We start from the raw sequence: 14,664 nt of genomic DNA, 5'->3' as shown, positions 1-14,664 counted from the left end.
CATTCATCTATTTCTTTCCTAAAGCTGTGACTGGACCCTGGTTTGCAAGGAGCAGGACTCTAATAACGACTTATGTGTCACCCAGGTTAGCTTTTTAGACATCTGTTTTTGTTAGATTTTGTTTTATACTGTCCTTGTCTAGAAGCCCACCTCCTAAGAGCCACTCCTTCTAAGCCTCTTTATTGCTTAATTTGGCCAAAAGGGTCTAATTGGCATTGACTTCAGCTGATCTGCTCGTTATTCCCTCCCGACGTGGGACCAAGACCAACCAACCAACCAAAATCCAGGAAAAAGCAAATCCTGACGATGAGCAATCAAGAGAGATCTTCAGTCTAAGGCCATATCACCCTGAACACACCCAATCTCATCTGGTCTCAAAAGTTAATCAGAGGCAGGCCTGGTTAGCACTTGGATGGAAGACAGGTCTTCAGAAGAGAGTGCTCAGAGCCAAGCAGTTTGGACACAAAGGGGGAAATGCCATCAAAGTTCCAATGGAGTCACTGGTGCCACCTCTCAAAAATAACCAAGGCCGAGAGGGTTAAAGAAATGGTTCTTATGCATGTGTGGCTATCTGGCATTAAAGCCCTTCCAGACACAAACTCCTATTTTTAGACAGGGTCTTCTACTTAAATAGAGACAAAATAACTGTTCTTACTGGCTCTAAACATGTCCTTTGATACTTAAAGATGGTGATTTTAACTTTTTTTAAACAACGAGTTTTCTTGGACATGTACACTGACAGTATATTGTTGCCATAGAAATTCTACTCAGTTAAAAAAAGAAAAGACATCGGGTAAAAAAAAATAGCCTACCATTAAAACCCCATTGGAGGGGCCCTTTTGTTGTTACCTTGTCTACTCCTACCATAGTTAAAGTAGCAGTGATTGCTCCTTGGATCCACCACAGTCAAGTCAAGGCAGCTTTTCTCGAATGGGAGTGCATCCCTGATCCAGCTTCACTATGCAGGTTCACCCTCGGGAACCTGAGTACCCTCCCCTGACAGAACTCTGCTTCCCAGGAAACAACAGGGGACCAAGAACAATGGAATGACAGCCCTGTGCTAGTCACCACTGGAAGCTGTCTAGACTACGCACAGCAGAAGCTTGAGGAGTCAACTCTCCAACAGGACATACGGGTGTTTTTCACCCCAGTTATCTCACTGTAATGCATTGTCACCCCTTGTCTGTATCTGCTGCTGTAGTTCTCACCCTAGTCTTCGCCATAGGCTTGGCAGAAACCGCCCCGCTCACTGGTCTCACGGTGGAAGGTTTTCATTTGCTCTCTTCAATCTCTTTTGAGCAGGATGCATAATTACTATTTATTGTTACTGATCTGGTTTTAAAAAAGGACAAAATATGCAGCCCTCCTCCACAAGGGGAAAGCTTTCCCTAACAACACCTGTGGCACCTGTAACCCTGTAAATTTCGCTGTTCTTAAGCCATCTGACTAAACATGGGGAAAAGTAATTGATACAAAAATAGATAAAAAGGGTCTTGACCCTGAGAGTCTGATATACCTCAAATCAGTAACTGTTACCCATGAGAGTTCCTCATACCAAGTTTTTCACTCCTTCAATAAGGAAATGAAAAATGAACTTTCCATCTCTGCTAAAGCTAGTTCCTCTCAGTGGCTGAGTCTATAGCCCAGACATTAAATGTAACTTCATGCTAGTTTGTGTGTAGGGGGGCCCAACATGGGAGACCACAGAGCTTGAGAAAAAGATGACAAATTGCCTTACATGTAATGCTGTTATAAAAATACAAACCCCTACATTAAGATATGCTCTTTAACCCTAAGTGGGTCTGAATATCAATGGGGGGAATAATTTATCAGGGAGGAGGATCAGAAATAACAGTCTATGCCTGAGTCCTGACTCAGTAGCAGGGAGGTAGGAATGGCATAGCAGAGAGATAAAACCTGAGAAATCTGAAAATGAGGAAGGTGACATAGCACCAGGGAGGGGAAAGTCGCATAGCACTAGGGTAAAGTAGTTAATAAAATTAAACATAATCCTATACGGACTAGACCTTGCTTTTTGCTTCTGTAACCCTGCTTCCTAGCAAACATCTAATAGCTTTCTATGAACTGTAGTATGGAAACTATACACAGTTTTGAAACGTTAAACTTTTCTGTCACTTTGTATTAAAGGAATCATTGGTGACTTGCTGTGCCATCAAGCATAATGTCTTTGAGTTTCAAGGAACACTTCCTTCCTTTTACTGAGGCAAGCCGTCCCTTGTGTGCACACAATACATGGATTGATGTACATTTGAGTAACATCCATTTTCAGCTGTTTTTTGTGGGTCTTTTTTTTTTTAAAGTCTCCTGCTATGTAGTGAAGACTGGCCTCAAAAATCCAATCCCCCTGTATTAGCCTCCAGTTTGCTGGGATTACAGGCACAAGCCACCAAGCACCAGTCTGGGCTCTTTTTAATAAAGCTGTTATACACATTTTCAGACATGACTTTCATTTGTTTTCCGTAAAGACCTGAGAATGAAATTGCTGAATCATATGACACATATGTATTTTACTTAAAGAAAAGGCCACACTGGCTTCCAAAATGACTAGGTCATTTTGCATTCCACCAGCCATGAATGATGGTGCCAGTCTCCATGTTCCCAACACTTGACTGTATTGTGCTTCAATCTCATTGTATTGAATGGTGTTAAGTTATGGTGTCTCTGTAGTAGATGTGTCCCTGTGTCCCTGACCCTTAATTAAATTTGATTAAATTAAATTTATTTATTTATTTATTTGGCGGTGGTTTTTGAACTTAGGGCCTCATGTTTGCTAGGGAGGCACTCTTACCACTGTAGCTACTCTACCCATTTTACTTTTAAATTAATTAATTTATTTACTTTTCTTGAGACAAATGAACTGAAAGTCAGGTTCCTTCTGCCCCAGCTTCCTAATTACTGGGCTTATGCTTATATGTCACCATGCCTGAATCTCCCTGACTTTTAGCTTCTGCTTCTTTCATCTGTTCAATTTTTCACTCTCTCTCTCAATTTGTCTCTCTCAATCTTTTTCTATCTGTCTCTCTCTCTCTTTCTGTCTGTCTCTCTCTTACTGGACCACAGTGAATTCTCCTCACTTTCCCATGCATACAGAAATGTTCCTGAGACATCCTCATTGCATACTTTTACTATGACCTTAGCCATCATGGATGCCAGGACCTCCTTAAGATGGTGCAAGAAGTGGTGGAGCACAGGGGCTCTTCTCCCTGGCAGTGGTAGACAGCAGCCCCAGGATTAGGAAGAAGCCCAGTGTTGTCCAGAAGGATGTGCTCGTGATCCTGATGGGATGATTTGGGATGTCTCAGACCCCATGTCCCACTGTTAATTAAGTCAGGAGAATTAAGGACAGGGAGAATCTGCACAGCAGGTGTTCAGACAGACCAGAGTGCTTCCAATGGGAGACAATGTAATGTAGCAGGCCTTGCTGATTGGGTAGAGGTCAAGGGAAGCCATGGTCATGCTGTGTCAGGGGAAATAATCTCTCACAGAAAGGTATCAAGAAGGAATTCTTGTGGCAGCAGTCTCTGTGTTCCCAGCACTTCGTGTATTAGAATGAAAAGCAAAGGGCTGTTCTCAGGAGGCACTAAAGGCTGTCTGAGGTCAAATCCCATACCACTTCCTCTGGGAAGTAAGGCCAGGTGGGAGCTCCTGGTCCCAGCTCTTTTTGCTGTGTCCAGGCAGGATTCTAGGTGTTTTAGACACTCCTGTCTCCCCAGACACAGCACAGGTCCATAGACTCCAGTCTCATCACAGCTCTGTGATCAGAAAGTTCCTCTTAAATCTTGTCAAATGGGTAAGTGACTGTGAATTTGTTCTTGGTGGGAGCTAGCCTCTAGGGCAGCCACAGGGTGGGATGGGGAGAGTAGTTGGATAAGCCTTAAATAGTGCTGCTCACAGTGTGTGTCCACAGAACAGCCCTTTCCAAATAGGGATGGGTCGTGCAGACCCAGAGACCATGACGCTAGTGATCCAGAACCTTGAAGCATCCCAGTAAAGCATGAGTCCTTCCTTGAGAGCAAGGAAGAATTGCAGGGTGAAGGGGACAGTCACAACTCCCTGCCTCTGCTCAACTGGTTGTTTTACCTGTGAAAGAACTCAAACATTCCCTGCTCTTTCCTTTCTGCCCTCAATGTCCTCATTGGGGCTGTGACTGCAACGACAGTGAACTTGGTACTGCAGGATTCAGGCAGGGCTTCCTGGTATTTTGGAGGTGCTGCTGAAGCCACTCAGCACCTTTAGAAGAGGCTAAAAGGGACACAGGAGAAGGGGAGACAGCCATGCCCTAAATGTAGCCCTGGCCCCCCTTGTAATCTGCTTACTCAGTGCCACTCTCTTGTAGCCCTGCTTTGCCAGGCCAAGCCAGAGCCCCACTCCTGCTGCTCGGTGCAAAGTCCAGCCAGATCTCAGTTGCTGTCATTGAGGCTGGGCCTGCTCTGCAGAACTGACCTAGGCCTGAGAGGACCATGCCCCTCAACCAACACCCAGTGCAGGAGGGGACTGTGTCCCCTGGACTCCTGCTCCTTCTGCTGGGCCTGGGTGAGGCTCATATGGAGGAGATGGCAACCAGGGTCAGATCTGCCTAAACTGTGCAGATGCCAAGTCGATGCCAATTGTTCAATGTGCTCCTGACCATTTGTTCTTATGGGTCTTACAACTGATTTGATCGAATGGGTGTGTCACTGTAATAGAAATCTAGACTTTGAGCCTCGGCTCCAACCCTCTTCCCCATAGTGCGCTCTCTCTCAGGCTCTCTCGCTCTGTCACTTACTCTCTCTCCCTCTATGCTGATATACTCTGAGACTTATTCACTGCATGATTTTATCATGATCTTGGCCATGGTCATGGTCAATGAGTTGGTGGAGAGAAAGTGGCAGAGCACGAGAGCACCTGGCCCATGAGATGGACAGCAGTCACAGAATTAGGAATGAGGGAGAAACCCTGTTGCTGTCCAGTCAACATGAAGGAGCTATAAGATGACCTAGAACGGGAGGAGTTGGCATCTTTCAGCCCCCACAGCCCAGCTGTAATTAGGTGAGGAATATTAAGGGCAGGGAGAGCTCTGCCCACACAGGGACTGCAATATTGGATGGGAGACCTTGAATGGACAGAAGGCCTTGACGAATGGGCAGGTCAAGGAGAAGCAGTGATCCAGGCTCCTGGCCCCTCAGTCCCGGGGAAATGCTGTTGCTGCCACCATGGCTCTGAGAAGGACAAAAACTGTGCCGGGTGGGCTCTGAGTGCCTATGGGGGCAGGAACGCCGAGGTAGTTGTTGGTTTCCATGGAGCAGGCAGTTGTTGGTTATTGGCTGTCTGAGATTGACTTTAACGATATTTCCTCTTGGAAGTCAGGCTGGGTGGATGATCACAGACCCAGGATGGCAGCCGTACATGAGCACAGCCCTCAGGATGCTCAGAATCTCCAGGAGAGGCCCTGACACCCCTGGCTCACCAAAGCTCTACTTAGTTCCTAGTGCAGGACCAACAGGCTCCCATTTCTTGATGTTCCTGTGGATAAGTAACTGTGCACTGGGTTGGGTCAGGGGTGATGGGAACCACAGTCTCAAGTATATTACAAAAGAAGGGCCAAGGCTGAGTTGGGAAGGGCCCTCAGATCGTGGACTCTAAGAGATAAGGAACTGTTGAAGGGGATGAGTACAATGCATGCTGATGGCCTGGAGGAGTTCTGCAGATGAAGGACGCAGTTACTTAGACAAAAGGCACTTGCTCAAGCAGTTCCCTTCACCTCCTCAAAAATTTGACAAGTGTCCATCTTTGAGAACCCAAGCAAGCACCTCCTCAGAGATGCCCTCCTGGCGTTTCAAATTACAGCCTTCTGCTCCCTCTTTTCACCCCTTATGGTCTAGTCACTAGGATGCAGTCTGAAGAGACAATGGTCATGCAGTGACTCGCTCTGTGGAGGAGCTTTGAGGTATCTCTGAGGAGAGCAGAAGACTCATAGTAACTTTGGAGGAGCTGAAGGGGGCATGGGAAGAGGGGTGGCAGCCATACACTACCTGCTGGCCACTTGTTTCCTGTGACCAATGACTGTTTAGTGCCACTATCATGCAGCACCCACCTGGCACTGTTCCTACCAATTCCCTGTCCAAACTCCAGTCAGGGTGAGGCTCTGATCATCAGTTGCCTGTCAGTGAAACACTGCAGACACAGTGCGGCGAGTCAACCATGCGGCTGGAACAACTTCCTATGTGGCTGAGAACTGTGGCCTGTGGGCTTCTGCTTTTCCTCCTCCATGTCCAAGGTGAGACTTCTGCAGGGGATGACAGGGTCCAGGGTCAGATCTGCCACACTGTGCAGAGACACAGCCCGAGATTGGGAGCCGAGGGCTTCAAGACGGAAGGGACTGGTACCATTGTTTCAATGGGAATTCACAATTTACAAATCACGGGAGCTGTATTTGAGGAAAAGGAAACAAACTTTATTATTTGTGGGACAAAGATGAGGATTGGGCAAGTGAAGGCCTTAAACCTCTGTCGTCCCATGTCTGAGAGAAAATATCCACCTTTCCAAGGAGAGTTCAGGGGGTGAGCTTGAATGGGTGACTTCCTGTGTGTCCACCTTGGATACTGGCCTTGATTCTCCAGGTGTCTGTCACCACTTCTCTGAAGCTGTATCTTGGCTGGAGGGTTTACTGCTCTGGGGGTCGGGAAGAGATAAAGGGTAGAAGACCCCCGGATTAACTGAAGAACAAAGGGAGTTAACCTTTGTTACCAGATTCTCCAGCAATTAGACAAAGAGGGAAAGAGAGTCAGTTTAATCAACAAGCAGAGTATCCTGGCCAGAAGACAAGCTAGCTATCCAGAAAGGTTTTTCCTTTTCTGGTCCCAGTTACACCTGTGTTAAAAATTCAGGTGTGGGAAACTTGCATCCACATAACATGTCTAAAACCCCAGGGTGGTTCCCGAAGCTGAGAGGGTCAGGGCTGTCTGAGGACACATCACTGAATAGGCAGGCGATTAAGGAGGGTTGTGAAGAGCCAGAAGGGCAGGTCAGAAACCTGGGGTGGGATTTAGAACCTTTTCCTCCTGCATTTGTGGTCAGCACACAATGGTGATAATACATTCATAGTGCTATTTGTCTCTGATTGTGACATCTCCTGGGCAGAAGAGTCCCCTGACACCCTCCAAATGGGCCCCAGGCAAGGTTACTGGCCCTGAAGGGATTCACAAACCCCCGGTACCACATCTCAATGCTGAAAGGAGAGACCACTTGGGTTCACTTCATACTATGAACCTGACTGGACAAAGTTATGACTTTGTTTCCAGAGCAATGGGAATGTGCCCTTTGCATGCCACGTACTCTCCAGGATCTTCTCAGAAGTTCATGTTCTCAGAGCTCGATGGAGAGAATGTTTGTGCAACCCTTGACCTCACTCACCTCTAAGTCCCCTGGTGTGGGACCTGAAGATATCTTCCCCCATTTCCCCAATCTAATCTGCCCTAAGAATTCCCCACCCATGGCCACCACTGCTGGACTCCTTATCTTATCTCGTCCAGGTCAGGATCTGGGAAGTCCCCAGGGCCTTCTAAGCAAGACCTCACTGATGACTCCACTTTAAAATGGGATATGGAACAGAGAACTGGAGGATCATGGTTCAAAACCAGCCCCAGGCAAATAGTTCATAAGACTCTATCTCAATAAAACTCAAAAGAAGACATCTGGTAGAGTGGCTCAAGTGATAGAGTGCCTGTCTAGTAAGCTTGAGGCACTGAGTTTAAACCATAATGGCACAAAAAATTACAAACGGCCTAGTATTTGCATGTAACCTGAGCTTGTAGCTTTTGAAAAGCCTCCAGGTTGCATATAGTGACTACTACAACGTGAATGCTAAATACATATTGTTATACTATGTTGTTTAGGGAACAAGAACAAAAATTCTGTGTGTGGTCAACAAATACACAGAGGTCTTTGCTTGCTTGTTTTTAATATTTTCAATCTGCAAGATTGAATGAATAAAGGGATATGAACTCACTGAGATGGAGGTATACTAACTGGCACTTGTCTACACCACACTCTTGTCTATACCACACTCCTGGCTTCTGCAGAAGAACAATCAAATTCCCTTGGGATTTAAACACATTGTGAATTTAATGCTGTTTAAAACATTCACAAAGTATGCACCTCCATTTCCCTTGCCCCAAACACAACCCCTAACCTCAGCCCTAGACACCAATCTGCTGATCCTGTTGGTGATAGAAAATTTTGAACTTTTCATGAAAATAGAATTAAGTAGCCAGTGGTGTGGGAGGGTCAGTGTAAAAAGGAGAAACCATGTGAGCGAATGTTTGCGGACCAGTGTCTTGACAAATGCAGAACTGGAGTAGCAAGGAGGTGGCAACACTCACAGCGTGCATGACATCTCACTGGGCAGGCCCAATTCTCATGTGCTTCTCTCCACACACAGGCAAGAACTCAGCCGGACCCATCAGGACCACTCACACAGGGCAGGTGCGGGGCAGCCTCGTCCACGTGAAGGGCACCGATGTGGGGGTCCACACCTTCCTGGGAATTCCCTTTGCCAAGCCACCTCTTGGACCGCTGCGGTTTGCGCCCCCTAAGCCTGCTGCACCTTGGAGTGGTGTGAGGAATGGGACCTCCCACCCAGCCATGTAAGCTCTCCCAGGGCCCAGGGAACTTCAGGCCTTTGGGTAGGGCCCCCTGAGCTGTGCCGGGCCTACTGGTTCTTCCATCAGAACTCACAGATGTTTTCCCTCTGCCTTGGGAGGATTCCACATGCATTTTTCCAGTGAATGGGCTAAGGTTGAGAGAGTGGAGCAACCCTGCCAGGCTCAAAGTCAGGGCTTGGTACCTGGACATGTTACCTCCGGGTGCGGTGGTAGGAGCAGAGACACACTTGGGTGTTCCCGCTGTTCTCTGCACCAGGGGAGGTGTCTATGGGAGAGGTCTAGGTTGGCTCCATGAACTGTGAGAGCCCTGGTTCCAGCAGCAGAATCTGCAGGAACCTAAGCATGGCAGCAGGGATGCTTTCTTGGGGATCCACTCTCCACAGGGATTGTGCCAACCTGCAGGGCTAGGAGCCATTAGCAAAGGATCTCGTTTATGTGCTTCCAGCTGGAGACTCTGTGGGAGGGTTGATGTCCCTTTAGTCTGGACTTGGGATGAGGGATGTCCTACTTCCCTATGGGAAAGAGGTCCCCAATCATTCATGCAGTACTTGTGAGTGGTGTGATGGGTCTTCACGTGGCTGCTCCCCTGTTCCAAGTAAAAGTAGTGAATGTCAGCACTTGCAGCCATTGGATCTTGTAGAGAATGCTAATAGTCATGATTTCCCATCCTCAATAGATGTGAGATCCAAGGTCTTTGAAAACCTTGAGGACTCCCTTGCGTCTGGCTCTATTATAGCTCCTCTAGAGCCTTGGCTTATACCTTGCTGGGAAGGGACTTCCTCACCTGTGTGTCAGCGAATTAAGAAAGCAAAGTCTAAGGATGGAGCAGAGCAAATCTAGCACCTGGGTCTAATATTGGCCACTGTACAGTACCTGGAAAAAGTGATTGCCATTTTCACCAGGTGTCTGCAAACTTCTGATATAATGAATACAGATGCTCTGAAGCAGCTGAAGCAGACCCTGCCTCCTGTTTCCATGTCTGAGGACTGCCTGTATCTCAACATCTACTCACCTGCCTATGCCCATGAGGGCTCCAACCTGCCTGTGAGTGATATGCCATGGTCACCTAGGGACAGAGGACATTTATTTACAAGGAGATGGAATGAGCCAAGATCACCTGGCTCCCAATGTAATATGAACCTGAGAAGTCTCTCACTGCCATGTCCACAAAGTCTTCTCACCCAGAAAGGGAAACCAATCCTAGTATGGGAACACAGAGGCCTGACAACTCCAAGAGGTCAGAGGCCAGAGGCCTTAGCCTTTTGATGAACTGAGGGCTCACTCTAAAAAGTTGGGCCCAGAAGACCCATGCAGGTGCCCAAGTGCTCATCTTTGACATCACCCAAGTTCCCAGCCATGGACCATCTACTGTGCCAATGAACTTATGTGATCTTTTCCATTAATGTTAAGTGAGCCACTCAGAGAAACACCCCTTTTCTTTTCTCTTCATATGTGTATAGGATACTGGTACCATTTGCCAATCTTGGAGCCATTATTCCAGATTGGGTTCAAGAGATGGCCCCAAAATATTTACCGAGTGGCCTTGTGTCCCTAATGCATGATCCAGGTCAAGGAGAACTGAGATAGTTCTTTCTACAGGGGCAGGTGCACAGGCCGAAGTGAGCAGTATAGGGAGAGGCCAGAGAGGGTATGGGCTGGGTCAGAACGTGTGATGTCTGTCTTATTTCCTCAGGTGATGGTGTGGATCCACGGAGGTGCACTGGTTGCAGGCATGGCTTCCTCATATGATGGTTCCATACTGGCAGCCACAGAGAATGTGGTGGTGGTCGCTATCCAGTACCGCCTGGGTGTCCTTGGCTTCTTCAGGTGAGCCTAGGGCTGGACAGGACAGTGGGAACAGGGTAGGCCCAGGACAGGCCTGTGACCCTTGTCTCTGCCACTTTTCAGCACTGGAGACCAGCATGCATCTGGCAACTGGGGCTACCTAGACCAAGTGGCCGCCCTTCGTTGGGTGCAGAAGAATATCGCCCATTTCGGGGGCAACCCTGCCCAAGTCACCATTTTTGGCGAGTCTGCAGGTGGCACTAGTGTGTCCTCACATGTCGTGTCCCCAATGTCCAAAGGACTCTTCCACGGTGCCATCATGGAGAGTGGGGTGGCTCTTCTGCCAGACCTCATCTCCAGCTCCTCTGAGGTGGTCTACACAGTGAGTGACCTCAACTACCCCAGCTTACACCTGCCTCACCCTCAGAGTCTCTGTCTCCATGGAGATCCTTTGGAAAACGTTTCTGTCCTGTGAATTGATTGAAGGCTCAAAGGTTATAATGCACACCCCCTGCTTCATAGAGGCTCAGTGTGTTCAGTTGTCAGGAAAGTTGCCACCCTGGGACCCCTTTCATGAGCAGAAACTTGTAAACAGTTAGGGTGTCCTATGTAGCCCTGACTTCTAAACATCAGGGATGTGGAACCAATTTCACATCAGCAGTAAGCCATGCACTGTACCCTGGTGATATGTTGACACATGGAGCATGGTTTAGTCTGGGAAACGCCGTTCTCAAGTCTGAAAGGATGAGTCAGCCTTTGCCCTGTTTCCTTACAGATGGTTGCCAACCTGTCTGCCTGTGGGCAGGTAAACTCAGAGGCCCTGGTACACTGCCTGAGGGGCAAGAGTGAAGAGGAGATTCTGGCTATTAACAAGGTGAGGCTGATAGTGTGGGTATGGGGAAAGGGACAATACATAGGGTTTGAGGAGTCAGTTCTTACTACACTGAAATAATTACCTCTTCTCCATGAAATGGTTCCTTTAAGCCATGAATGCCAAATGGAGACCAAGAGAGACTAAACAACATATAAGATCTCTTTGGATGGTTGTGAGCATCCTGGGGTGAATTTAGAATGGGTAAAAGTAACTCAAGGGCCTGGGAAAATGTCCTGTGCCTGACCTGGATCCCTGACCTTGAATGCCCCTTCAGCCTTTCAAGACCATACCTGGAGTGGTAGATGGGGCCTTCCTACCCAGGCACCCCCAGGAGCTGTTGGTCTCTGCGGATTTTCATCCTGTCCCCAGCATCATAGGTGTCAACACTGATGAGTATGGCTTTGGCCTCCCCAATGTAAGTCTCACTTGCAACTCCTGGGACCCTAGGAATCTCATGTAGTGGGGAGGAGGCCCTAGCAGTATGTGGCTTAATGGCATTACTTAAAGTCTCCTTCCACCACCCAGTACATGGGCTACTCTGAAACCATAAAAGAAATCAACAGAGGAACCTTGCCTGCTATTATGGAGAGCACGACAGCAAACATGGTGAGTGAGGATCCAGGGTTGGATGCCAATGGAGAGATATCCGAAGGTATCTTGCTGGTGCAGTAAACTCAAGGAATAAAGGGTGGGCTTGGACTAATGCTGGGGCTCAAGTGCCTAGACCCCATGACCAGCGAGCATGGGGCCTGAGGAACCCTAGTACTGCAAGAAAATTTGAAGTATGTGAGTGTTTGTGGTGGGGTCACTCCACAGCTGGACCTTGCCCAGTACACCTGGTCCAGTCCCAGGCCCCATCTCCCCACCTGAGGTGCCTTACTCCATATCCTGGATTCTGCCTATGATGACTCTCTCTGATTCCCCTGAGCTAGGGGTTGCCTGCTGGTTGTGGTGGTCTCTTGATGGAAGAATACATGGGGGATACTGAGGACCCACAGATCCTCCAAGCCAATTTCCATGAGATGATGGCAGACTTCATGTTTGTGATACCTGCGCTCCAAGTAGCACATTTTCAATGTGAGTACTTCTGTGACTGAGGCCTGACTGCCATTGGGGAACACAGACCTGTGGTCCCAGGTGAGCTCTGTGGTGTCCTGGTCCCCATCCATGTCCTTATCAGCTCTGAGTGCCAAGCATTTGATGTTCCACATATCAGCACATTGTCATGGCTAATATGAGAGAGATGTCACCCCATTTTACAGAAGACTTACTGAGTCAGTAACAGTCGGTGACTTTTCCTAGGCCACACAGCTTGGCAGCCCAAGGCCATGACTGAACCATGGCCTTCCCACTGGATCTGCTCCAGCCTGGAGCTCCACTCCTCATCATCCAGATTCCAGACAGCTGTGGTCCTAGCTCACACTTCAGTAATGGTGAGGAAGGACAGTTCAAGGTGACAGATCACTACACTCCAACCTGTCCACACCTCTAGGTTCCCGTGCCCCTGTCTACTTTTATGAGTTCCAGCATCAGTCCAGCATTTTCAAGGACATCAGGCCCCCCCACGTAAAGGCTGACCATGGTGATGAGGTTTCTTTTGTCTTCGGATACTACTTGAACAACAATGGTGAGTTTTCTTCATTTCCAGGAATTGGGATGGACCCTGCTTGGGACCTGATGGGTGATTGTCCTAGTTGTCCACTAGTGGAAAATTGAGGCTCAGAGACAGACAGAATCAGGTGTGCACCAACTTACAGCCCCAAATACCACTTGGGTTACAATCCAAGCTCTCACAGATTCTAGCATGTGTTCCTGCCACTTTCTGCATCTACAATAGTGTCAGGTATGGGTACCGGGGGTGTTTCAAAAGCATAATTGTTCCTAAAGGATATCCCAGAGTTAGAGGAAAGAAGGGGCTGCTAGGTCAGGAATGAGCTCAGGACAGATTAGATCAAGTTTGGAATGAATAAACAAAGGTTGGGCAAAGGAGGTCCTGGCCCTGGGTGTTAGGAGAGGGAAAGGGACTTGGCCTGGTGTCCAGGGTCAGGTTATGGAGTGTGTTGAGGGTGGAGGCTGACGGGGTGACCTGATATGGTGGCCAGATCTTTCCTTGTCCTTCTCTATGCAGCTGACTTCACTGAGGAGGAGGAGCTGCTAAGCAGAAGGATGATGAAGTACTGGGCCAACTTTGCTCGGAATGGGTGAGAGCACCCCCACACACCCCAATCCCTGCATTGGGCTCATCCAGGGCCCTCCTCATCTGGGGTGGCCTCATTACCATGCACGCGTCCTTCATCCTAGGGTTGTTCCCTCCCCAACCACTAGGAGGAGGTGACGATGTGAGTGCCAGTCATTTGGCCCTTGTCCAAGAGACAAGAGAGTTGGTCCAGTGTACTATGTCAGTATCAGAGCCTACGTCAGAGAATAAGGGACAAATATGCCAATTGGCTGGGTCCCACATTTCCAAACAGTGGGTCCTTACTTTCCTTTGTCTGGATAGGATGTGGCTTTCAGTCTCTACACACCCCTGGCCTGCTGGTTGCTTGGCCTGACCGAGATCTGGGACTGGTATCAGAATGTCCCCAACTAACCCTACTGGGATGTTGTGTCCACAGGAACCCCAACAGTGAGGACCTGCCCAACTGGCCTAGGCTCCATCACGATGAGCAGTACTTGAAGCTGGACATCCAGCCTGCAGTGGGCCAGGCCCTGAAGGCTGACAGGCTGCAGTTCTGGACCAAGACCCTGCCCCGGAAGATCGTGGAGCTTACAGGGCCTAAGAAGAATCATTAAGAGCTGTAGCACACTGTGTCCAGGGAGGGAGTGGGCTTGAGTTCAGATGGCATCAGCCTGAGGTGCCCACACACCCAGATAGGCGCTATGTTGACTCCCACTGTCTGGTAGTCATATATCCCTTCACTCAGCCTATACTTATAAATAACTCATTGCATGATGTCCATTGCCACATTGCCCTGAGCCCTCTCTTGTTAGACATACTCAATCAATGGCCATATGAAAATGTGGATGGATGAGGCCCAATGCATGAATGCACTATTCCACACAACACTGGCCCTTGGCCCCTTACTCTCAGGCTCACCTTGGTCCTCTTCCAGACTTCCCTCTCTCTATCTTCCCAATCCCCAATTCCATTCAAATGAAGAAGCTGCTTTGGGCAATGTTATCCATATCAGGGGTCAAAAATCACATGTGCACCTCTAGAAAAGTCCCATGTTCTCTGTCATCTGTAAGGGGTCAACAGAAACCCGAGTTACTAAAAGTCCTGGGGTCTTAGTGAGTTCAGCTGGTACAACAGGATTATCACAAGAAGTACCTGGCACTGTG

At 48.4% G+C, this 14,664-nt stretch overlaps 1 protein-coding gene across 2 annotated transcripts; it reads left to right on the top strand.

The window, feature by feature from the left end:
- Positions 1-5,987: 5,987 nt before the first annotated feature.
- Positions 5,988-14,490, top strand: LOC141417388 (pyrethroid hydrolase Ces2e-like). 2 transcript variants are annotated; one of them, XM_074055884.1, is made up of 12 exons: positions 5,988-6,277; positions 8,441-8,645; positions 9,566-9,707; positions 10,357-10,490; positions 10,572-10,830; positions 11,224-11,322; positions 11,597-11,737; positions 11,848-11,928; positions 12,255-12,399; positions 12,815-12,949; positions 13,451-13,523; positions 13,938-14,490. In XM_074055884.1, the coding sequence occupies exons 1-12, from the start codon at positions 6,202-6,204 to the stop codon at positions 14,113-14,115; spliced, it is 1,668 nt and encodes a 555-aa protein (XP_073911985.1). In that variant the 5' UTR covers positions 5,988-6,201; the 3' UTR covers positions 14,116-14,490. The 2 variants fall into 2 exon arrangements, with proteins under 2 accessions (XP_073911985.1, XP_073911984.1); XM_074055883.1 differs by lacking the exon at positions 5,988-6,277 and having other exon boundaries at positions 8,173-8,645.
- The last annotated feature ends 174 nt before the right edge of the window (positions 14,491-14,664 follow it).

Source organism: Castor canadensis, chromosome 15 (genome assembly GCF_047511655.1).
Source record: "Castor canadensis chromosome 15, mCasCan1.hap1v2, whole genome shotgun sequence".
Classification (NCBI taxonomy): Eukaryota; Metazoa; Chordata; class Mammalia; order Rodentia; family Castoridae; genus Castor; species Castor canadensis.
The sequence above is the reverse complement of the archived record's forward strand: the minus strand, read 5'-3'. Positions and strand labels throughout refer to the sequence as shown.

Excerpts from the sequence above, each read along its gene's own strand:
- LOC141417388 (XM_074055883.1), top strand. The coding sequence starts at position 8,344 with ATGCAGAACTGGAGTAGCAAGGAGGTGGCAACACTCACAGCGTGCATG. Across the intron at positions 9,708-10,356 it reads ATGAGGGCTCCAACCTGCCT|GTGATGGTGTGGATCCACGG; the intron begins GTGAGTGATATG and ends TTATTTCCTCAG. Across the intron at positions 11,323-11,596 it reads AGATTCTGGCTATTAACAAG|CCTTTCAAGACCATACCTGG; the intron begins GTGAGGCTGATA and ends ATGCCCCTTCAG.